Source organism: Nicotiana tabacum, chromosome 19, assembly GCF_000715075.1.
Source record: "Nicotiana tabacum cultivar K326 chromosome 19, ASM71507v2, whole genome shotgun sequence".
Taxonomy (NCBI): Eukaryota; Viridiplantae; Streptophyta; class Magnoliopsida; order Solanales; family Solanaceae; genus Nicotiana; species Nicotiana tabacum.
In genome coordinates, this window is record NC_134098.1 from 89,050,122 (window position 1) to 89,060,160 (window position 10,039).

The 10,039-nt window shown below is 35.8% G+C and overlaps 1 protein-coding gene across 1 annotated transcript; it reads left to right on the forward strand.

Moving 5' to 3' along the window:
- The first annotated feature begins 7,956 nt into the window (after positions 1 to 7,956).
- Positions 7,957 to 9,810, forward strand: LOC107831012 (gallate 1-beta-glucosyltransferase 84A24). The gene has a single exon (XM_016658724.2). The coding sequence runs from the start codon at positions 8,171 to 8,173 to the stop codon at positions 9,644 to 9,646; it is 1,476 nt and encodes a 491-aa protein (XP_016514210.1). The 5' UTR covers positions 7,957 to 8,170; the 3' UTR covers positions 9,647 to 9,810.
- Positions 9,811 to 10,039: the final 229 nt, after the last annotated feature.

A 10,039-nucleotide genomic window follows, 5' to 3' on the forward strand; every position in this document is an offset into this window, starting at 1 on the left:
CTTATTATCTTTCACCGGCTTTGGGACAGAGGCCTCTTCCTTAACAGACGCGGGCCTCAAAATTGCATATTTGCCTACACCTACATACGGAAAATTTTATTAAAATGTATGGAAAACATCTTGTTCAAACTACCAAAAAATACGAGAAAGGGGCTTACCATGGTGTTTGGCCTCCCATCGGCCCTTTGACAAGTCATACCATGAGCGCTCGGCGTATGAGGAGGTCGAAACCAGATCCCGTACCCAGTTCATGAGATCGGGAACTGCGCCGAGCATCCAGGGAACCGCTGCATCACAAACGAGGGGATATCGGTGAGAAAGGAAATGAAAGGACAAAATAGTAGGAGATAACAGCAGAATTACACTTACGCTTCATGTTCCACTCCTCGGGAAAAGGCATCTTTTCAGTCGGAATCAGGTCCAAAGTCCTTACTCGAACGAACCTGCCCATCCAGCCTCGATCCCTATCCTCATCTATGCTCGAGAACAGAGCCTTGGTAGCTCGACGTTAAAGTTTTATTAACCCTCCTCAAAAAAGGCGAGGACGGTACAATCAGATGAGATGATCGAGGGTGAAAGGCATCCCCTCAATTTTGTTCCCAAAGTATCGGATCAAAATAATGATATGCCAAAAAGAAGGATGGATCTGGCATAGGGTACATAACGTCGAGGGGACATAACGTGAAAGGGTAAGTGTACACACTTAAAAACCCTCTCACGTGAGTAGTAATATCCTCTTCGGTAGATGGCACTACCACTTCTTTGTTCCCCCAGTTACAATATTTTTTTATCTGCTCCATATACCCTCAGTTATCGAACAAATATATCTCGATACGGGCTCACATTGGCCAGGAACCGGTGAACCTTTATCGAGTTTGAAATCGGAGGTAAGAACACACGCCGCCGGAACGCACTCCTCAGGTCGTGGATCCACCGGTGTTTTGTCGGTGGCAGATTGGGAAGAAGAAGCTTTTTATTTTTGGGGGACGGTTTTTGATGACTTCACCATTTTTGGATTTAAAGAAGGTGACAAAGATTTGGTGGTTTAGAAGAAGACTTTTGCAGAAAAGAGTCACAGATCAGCGAATGAACTCAGAAGAGACGAAAAAGAACTTAAAGTTTTTTTGAGGATTGAAGAAGTAAAAGTGATAAATGGTGGACGGAAGGACTATTTATAGATTGAAGCAATGACAGTTCAGTATGAGCGGTGGCCGGCCACCGTCTCACACGCATTAAATGCCTTGGTAAGCTAAACTGACAGATAGCTATCACGGACGCCATGGTCGGGCTTGATGCAAACGTCAACGCTTATCCAATCGAGCCATTGAGAAAATATATCGTTTCTAACCACATCCTTCCCGAGAAATGAGGGGACTATCTGTATAAAGTCGAAATAGATTTCGGCCTTCATACAATTGATCGAGATCGAAACATAATGGATCGAAGAAAGACTTCGTAATATCGAGATGGGTTCCGAAGATGGTATGAACGAGCTTTAGATTTCAGGTATAGGCCAAACACCGAGTTTGAAGTCATTATCGAGCTCGGATCCGAATCAAACTATGATGAGATGATTTCGAGCTTAAGGGGCAAAGGCCAACCGATACCGAGCCCGAATCATCACCTGATTCCGAGTCCACATCGAGCTCTAGAAGAAATACTGACCAAAACCGAGGCCGATCGAGCTCGAGCTCACAGACAAGAGCCGTTGCAAACACACTAAGGGAGAGAATCTCGGTGAAAATTAGGGAAAAGCTAATTTATCATGGGTTCTCTACTATGTATTTTTAATTATATCTAAAGCAGGATCCCTCCACTATAAAGAGGATGACTACATTTCTGTAGAGGGCAGTTCTTTGGCTTATATTGTAATTCAAGCACCATATTCTCCTATATTCAATAGTTACTCTTTTAAACTTCATAAATTGATTCATCTTATTTAGTCCTAAAAATCATCTTCTTTACAACCTTGTTTATTTTGTATTCTTTGCAATCCATATTTGTTATTTCTATTTATCCTTATGATTTGTATTAAGCTATATCACATATCCTTAGAACTACGTACAAATTCAGCTCTATCCATTTTTTGGGTAAACAAAATCAATAGTGGATAAATAAACTTGAACGAAAGAAGTACCTTTTATCGCTACAGTTCTTATACATCATTATATAAATAGTGCATCACCAATATATTTTTTCACACAGTGGTTATACTTCTTTATACACTTTAATACACCTATATATACTATATACATATGTTGTGTAAAAGTGTATAAACGTCACTAGACGAATTTCTTCTATGATTTTTAGTTGCAATTCTTGTTCTAAATCAGTTCAAATCTCAACCAAAATGACTTTAAATTTTGTAGACGACCTCCTTAGACTATTTCTAACAATTCTAAGTAATAAACACTTCTAATTTCTCATAACATCAGATTCTGTTCTATTTTTCACCACATAAATCTGTTGGATTTGAGCTGAGGTTTGATTCACAATTACTGATTTAGAGAGGTTAGAATTAGTAATGCCAAAAAGTTTGTAATGATAACATTTCAAAAAGTTTTGGAAAATGATTTGGGGAATGAGTAGTTAATGATAAGGATTAAACAGAATATCTTTTTCTCGATTTGTTAAAATAAACAAGTAAAAATAAAAATATATTTTTAATATAGCGAACAAGTAAAAATGAATGGAGGGGGTACTCTCAAATTTCTTCTTTCACCATAATCTTGATAGTACTAATAATTAAAAAGGTAACCTTTGAGAATTGAAGACCCTTTAGGGCAGTACAAAAAATTAGGACCATAAAAGAGAAATTGTTATAAGAAATATCAAATTATGGTGGATGCCTACTCTTCCTCCATGATCTTCATCTCAAATTCTTAATGACATATTCAATAACATATTTTCTATGTTTAATGACATATTCAATAACATATTTTTTTTACTTTTCATGCCTATATAAAGGCCTTGTAATAGATAGGAAAATACACACAATTGAAGAAGAAATAAGAATCTCTCCTCTCTTTCTCTCTATATCTCTTAGCTTGCTTTTCCTTGTTCTATATTGTTACTTTGAGCTATATTTCATAATACGTTATCATCACGAGACTCTACCGTCTCAAGAAGCTCTTGGAGAAGACTAAGCAAATATGGATATCTCTCAAAACAAACTTTGATCAAATTTCAATTGTAAAAATATTTGCTTAATTGATTCATGTACGACACATACAATATTCAAAGAGAAGAAATATTTCTCTTATTTAGGTATGTGTAAGGCAGATGTTATTATAATTTCTGGTAGTAGTAATCTAATTGAAGGCTCTGGCAGAGCCACTATAACTCTGCCTAATGGAACAATACTTATCATAGAGAATATAATATTCTCCTCTAAGTCCAAGAGGAACTTGTTGAATTTTAAAGATATCCGTCGAAATGAATATCATATTGAGATAATAGGTGAGAATAATATCGAATATCTCATTGTTACCAAGAATGTCTCTGGCTAGAAAAGGATTATTGAGAAGTTCTCATCTTTATCTTGTGGCATGTATTGGACAAGAATTAGTACAATTGAGGCACATTCTATCGTAAACCAAAAGGTTATTGATTCCAATACTTTTGTATTTTGGCATGATCGATTGGGAGATCCTGGAACAATTATGATGAGACAAATTATAGAAAACTCAAATGGGAATCCATTAAAGAATTTAAAGATTCTTTTAAATAATGAATTTTCTTGCACTTCTTGTTATCAAGGCAAGTTAATTATTAGACCATCGCCAACAAAGGTTGGGATTGAGTCCCCTGCATTTTTAGAACGTATACAAGGGGATATTTGTGGACCTATTCACCCACCTAGTGGGTCGTTTAAGCATTTTATGGTCTTAATAGATGCATCTTCTAGATGGTCTAATGTGTGCCTATTGTCATCTCGCAACCTGGCGTTTGCAAAATTAATGGCACAAATAATTCGATTACGGGCACAATTTCCCGATAATCCAATTAAGTCTGTTCGACTTGATAATTTTGCTGAGTTTTTATTCCAAGAATTTAATGATTATTGCTTATCAATTGGGATAAAAGTGGAACATCATATAGCTCATGTTCACACTCAAAATGGCCTTGCAGAGTCTTTGATTAAACGTCTGCAATTGATAGCAAGACCGTTACTCATGAAAATAAAATTACCCACTTCTGTTTGGGGTCATGTCATTTTGCATGCATCAATGCTAATTTGTCTCAGACAGACAAATTATCATAAATATTCCCTGTTGCAATGTTTTGGGTCATGAACCTAATATATCTCATCTAAATTTTTTTGGATACGGTGTATATGTGCCTGTAGCACCGCCATATCGCACCAAGATGGGTACCCAAAGAAGGTTAGGAATATATGTTGGCTTTGAATCGCCTTCAATTATTCGCTACCTTGAAACACTAACGGGAGATTTGTTCACTGCTCGATTTGTATATTGTCGATTCGATGAGGCATTTTCCCCAAAATTAGGGGGAGAAAATGGTGAAACCAAATGTGGAATTTTGTGGAAAAATACATCATAGTCTCATCTTGATCCACGTGACTCTATTTGTGAAAAAGAGGTGCAAAAGATTATCCATTTGCAGAAAATAGAAAATCAGATGTCATATGCATTTACTGATCTGAAAAGGATAACAAAATCACATATCCATGCATAGAATGTTCCAATCCGTATTGATGTCCCTGTTGGACAATCTTTAGTGTCATAGCTAATAAGTCAAAAACACTCCTAAAGCGTGGCAGACCGTTAGTTTCTAAGGATCGGAATCTTAGAAACAGGAAAATAAATGATCAAGATGACACTACGAATGAGTCTCATAAAGAAATCCATGATTTAACCAATCCTAAAATTCATGAGGAAATCAATGAGCCTGAGACTCAAGAAAATAAGGAACTATCAATAAACCCAATCGATATTGAGACAGATTTGAATCGATTGAATATAGTTGTGGATTGTGTCTTTGCATACAATGTTGCATCTAGCATTATGCAAGATAATGAGGATCGTGAACCTCAATCCGTTGGAGAATGTCGACAAAGACGTGATTGGCCAAAATGGCAAGAAGCAATCCAATCTGAGTTGGATTCACTTGCGAAACGTGAAGTTTTTGGGTCTGTAGTCCAAACACCTAATGGTGTTAAACCTGTTGGCTATAAATGGGTCTTTGTACGTAAAAGTAATGAGAAAAATGAGGTACAAAGATATAAGGCACGCCTTGTTGCACAAGGATTTTCACAAAGGCCAGGTGTCGATTATGAAGAGACGTATTCTCCTCTTATAGATGCTATAATGTTCCGTTATCTCATTAGTCTTGTTGTCCATGAAAAGCTTTACATGCATTTAATGGATGTGGTTACAACCTACCTTTACAGCTCACTTGATAATGAGATATACATAAAAAAATTCCCGAGGGATTTAAAATGCCTGACGCACATAATTCAAAGTCCAGGGAAATATTTTCAATCAAATTGCAAAGATCTTTGTATGGTCTAAAGCAATCAGGAAGAATGTAGTATAACCGCCTTAGTGAATACTTATTAAAGGAAGGTTATATAAATGATGCCATTTGTCCATGTGTTTTTATAAAGAAAACAAAATCGGAGTTTGTTGTACTTTCTGTATATGTTGATGACATAAACCTTATTGGAACTCCTACAGAACTCCAAAAGGCAATTGATTATTTAAAGAAGGAATTCGAGATGAAAGATCTCGGAAAGACAAAATTATGTCTCGGTTTGCAAATTGAACATTTGGCAAACGGAATTTTTGTTCATCAATCTGCCTACATAGAAAAGGTATTAAAATAATTTTACATAGATGGAGCACATCCATTAAGTACTCCAGTGGTTGTTCGATCACTTGATGTGAATAAGGACTCGTTCCGACCTCAAAAAAAGAATGAAGAGCTTCTTGGTCCTGAAGTACCATATCTTAGTGCAATTGATGCACTAATGTATCTTGCTAATACTATAAGGCCTGACATAACTTTTTCAATTAATGTCTTAGCAAGATATAGCTCTGCTCCTACAAGAAGACATTGGAATGGAATCAAATACATATTGTGGTATCTAAACTACCATTATGGGCTTATTTTATGGCAATGATTGCAATCCCGATCTTGTTGGTTATGCCGATGCTGGGTATTTATCTGACCCACACAAGGCTCGATCTCAAACATATTATGTGTTTACATGTGGACGCACTGCAATATCTTGGCGATCGACTAAGCAATCAATCGTGGCTACTTCATCTAATCATGCTGAGATAATTGCTATTCATGAAGCAAGTCGAGAATGTGTATGGTTGAGGTATGTAATACACCTTATTCGAGACAAATGTGATTTGAAGTGTGACAAATTACCCATAATTTTGTATGAAGACAATGCAACATGCATAGCTCAATTGAAGGGAGGATTCATAAAACGAGATAGAACAAAGCACATTTCATCAAAGTTATTTTTCACACATAATTTTAAAAGAATGGTGATATCAATGTGCAATAGATTCATTCAAGTGATACTATGGCTGATTTGTTCACCAAATCTCTACCGACGTCAACCTTCAAGAAACTAGTGTATAAAATTGAGATGCAAAGGCTCAAGGATGTGAACCGATGCTCTCATTAGGGGGAGTTGATACGCGTTATACTCTTTTTCCCTTATAAGGTTTTATCCCACTGGGTTTTCCTTGCAAGGTTTTTAATGAGGCAACCAAAAAGCGTATTTCTAAATAAGTGTCTTTTTTTTCCTTCACTAGAATTTTTTTTCTAATAAGGTTTTAACGAGGCACATTATCTATGGACATCCAAGGGGGAGTGTTATAAGAAATATCAAATTATAGTGAATGCCTATTCTCCCTCCATGATCTTCATCTCAAATGCTTAATGACATATTCAATGACATATTTTCTATGTGTTAATGACATATTTTCTTCACTTTTCATGCCTATATAAAGGCCTTGTAATAGATAGAAAAATACACACAATTGAAAAAGAAATAAGAATTTCTCATCTCTTTCTCTTTATATCTCTTAGCTTGTTTTTCCTTGTTCTATGTTGTTACTTTGAGTTATATTTCATAACAGAAACTATGATCCCAAATTAAAAATTTTGCTTGAGATGATTATATTAATGTATTTAGAAATTCGGTTAGTCTTTTGAAAGTAGTCTAATAAGGACAAAAAGAGTAGGGTAAGCATTATTTTCTATTCAATAAACTTGCTCCACATATTATGCTCTACAGTGAACTTTTCTGAATATGGTCAAATTTGTAATTGCTGATATCTACAATAGAAATAGACACTCATTTTGTAAAAGCGATTGCACACTTATAAGAAATATATATAAATTGCACTCGATTGATAATATGTAGAAAGAATATCTTTAAATGGAGACGCGAATTTTGGAGAAGAAAGTTTAGGTTCTACTTTTAACATGTTGAAATTTGACAGTAAAGGAGACACAATGTGTTTGGACAGTAAAACTAATTACATTGTTTGGACCTTATATAATGAAATTTAAATTAATAATATTTAATTTTAAAAAATTAAATTTGAAATTAGTTAACTTGGAAATGAAATTGTTCTTATTTATTATTGATGCTTCATACTAAGAATTTAATTCTCAAATAAAATGCTTTACATAGAATTGCAACAATTTTGAACTGTTTAAACTAGAGATATTTTTGACTTGAGATTACATATAATTGTGTCCTAGCTTTTCTTTCTAGTCACATTTTGCCCCTGCTTTATTTTCATCACTTAAGTTCCCTACTATAAATAAAACTGGATGAATATGGCCAACTTCAAAAGTTTCTAATGGTACCAGGAGTCCAGGACGGTATTACAACTGAGAATGACAGAGATATAATTTAACCAACATATACATATAGACACTAATTGCTCACATATTTAATTCTAATTTACAAAAAAAGGATAGGCAGCATGTTGCAAGTAGCCTTGAAAGGCATAAAACTATCACTATACGCAAAACTAACATGGGAAATTGAAACGCCGAGTTAAACTATCATACGCTCTCTCTATTTAAACAGCTTATCTATTTGCTTTGTGAACTCACAAATTCTCTTGGTCTTAAATTCCAAGAAAGAACTTTGAAAACACAGAACACAAATATGGGCTCACAAGGCACAATACCACCTATTCATGTCTTTATGATCTCATTCCCAGGCCAAGGCCATGTCAATCCTCTACTTAGACTTGGCAAACTTCTAGCTGCCAAAGGTATTCTCGTTACCTTTTCTACAACCGAAAGTCACGGTGCTCAAATGAGAAAAGCCAATAAAAACATAAGTGATGAGCCAACTCCCTATGGTTCAGGTATGATAAGATTTCAATTCTTTGATGATGCTTGGGATTATTCTAAGCCCGAGGGAACCGACCTCGGGTTATACATGCAACATCTAGAGTCAGCGGGTACAGAACGCCTCAATCAAATGATTGAGGAAAACGAGAAACAGGGTCGCCCTGTTTTTTGTCTTATAAATAATCCTTTTATTCCTTGGGTTTCTGATGTTGCTGAAAGTCTTGGAATTCCTAGTGCTGTCCTTTGGGTTCAATCTGCTGCTAGCTTTTCTTGTTATTACCATTATCTCCATAAATTAGCTGAATTCCCTACTGAATCAAACCCCGAGCTTGAAGTTCAACTTCCCGCTATGCCTCTACTCAAACATGACGAAATTCCTAACTTCTTGCACCCTTTTTCTTCTTCTCGCTATATTATGTTGAAAAAGGCTATTTTGGGTCAATTCAAAAAATTATCTAGTCCATTTTGTATACTAATGGATACTTTCCAAGAACTTGAACTTGAACTCGTTGAGCAACTTTCCAAAATATGTCCTATTAAAACTATCGGTCCATTATTCAAGCACCCTAAATTAGTTTCCCCTAATGGATCCTCACAAGATTTTCGTGGCGATTTGTTCAAAGCCGATAGCGGTGTAATACAATGGCTCGATTCAAAACCAATGTCCTCTGTTGTGTATATTTCATTTGGGAGTATAGTCTTATTGAAGCAAGAACAAGTTGATGAAATGGCCTATGGGTTGTTGAATTCAGGGCTGAATTTTTTGTGGGTAATGAAAGAACCTTACACAGGGACAGGTTTTTTACCAGTTAAATTACCAGATGGATTTTTGGACAAAGCTGGTGATAGGGCTAAAATTGTACAATGGTGTCCACAAGAACAAGTGTTGGCACATCCATCTTTAGCATGTTTTTTGACCCATTGCGGATGGAATTCGACTATGGAATCACTAGCAATTGGTACACCAATTATTGCTTTTCCTCAATGGGGTGATCAAGTACTTGATGCTAAGTATTTAGTGGACGTATTTAAAGTTGGGATTCGCCTGTGTAGAGGTGAGGACGAAAATAGAATTATTCCTCGAGAGGAAGTTGAGAATTGCGTGAGGGAGGCGACGAGCGGAGCAAAGGCGGCGGAGATGAAAGAAAATGCGTTGAAGTGGAAGAAAGCGGCGGAGGATGCGGTGGCTGAAGGTGGCTCCTCCCAGCAGAATCTGCAGGCTTTTATTGACGATATCATCACAACATGTACTGCTGAAAAGTTCAAGAAATCTGGCCTGTACTAAATGTTTTTATGGTCCAAAACAGGAGATCGACCACCTTAGAAATTATAGTACTTAACTAGTTGAATTAAAGTTGTGTATTTAATATTTGAAACATCGAATTAGACTATGTTTCCAGTTTGTTATAATAATAATAATAGATCCACATTGTCCGTTTGACTGCTAAAGGAAGCTAGCTTTCTTCTAGAAACTCAACGTGAGAATTAATAATATTTTCTTAAACATGTTAGCTTCCAGATAAATCCTGATAAATTAAGTGTTAAAAGTAGTGATTTATGCGATTAGTTATGTACTTACACTGGTTAGGTTCGATAATCAATTTTTTGTGATTGGGCAAATGTTGTTGAATTAGAATTTCTTGTTTTGGGATGTACTAGGGGATCAAACATGAAGCAA

Excerpts from the sequence above, each read along its gene's own strand:
- LOC107831012 (XM_016658724.2), top strand. The coding sequence starts at position 8,171 with ATGGGCTCACAAGGCACAATACCACCTATTCATGTCTTTATGATCTCA.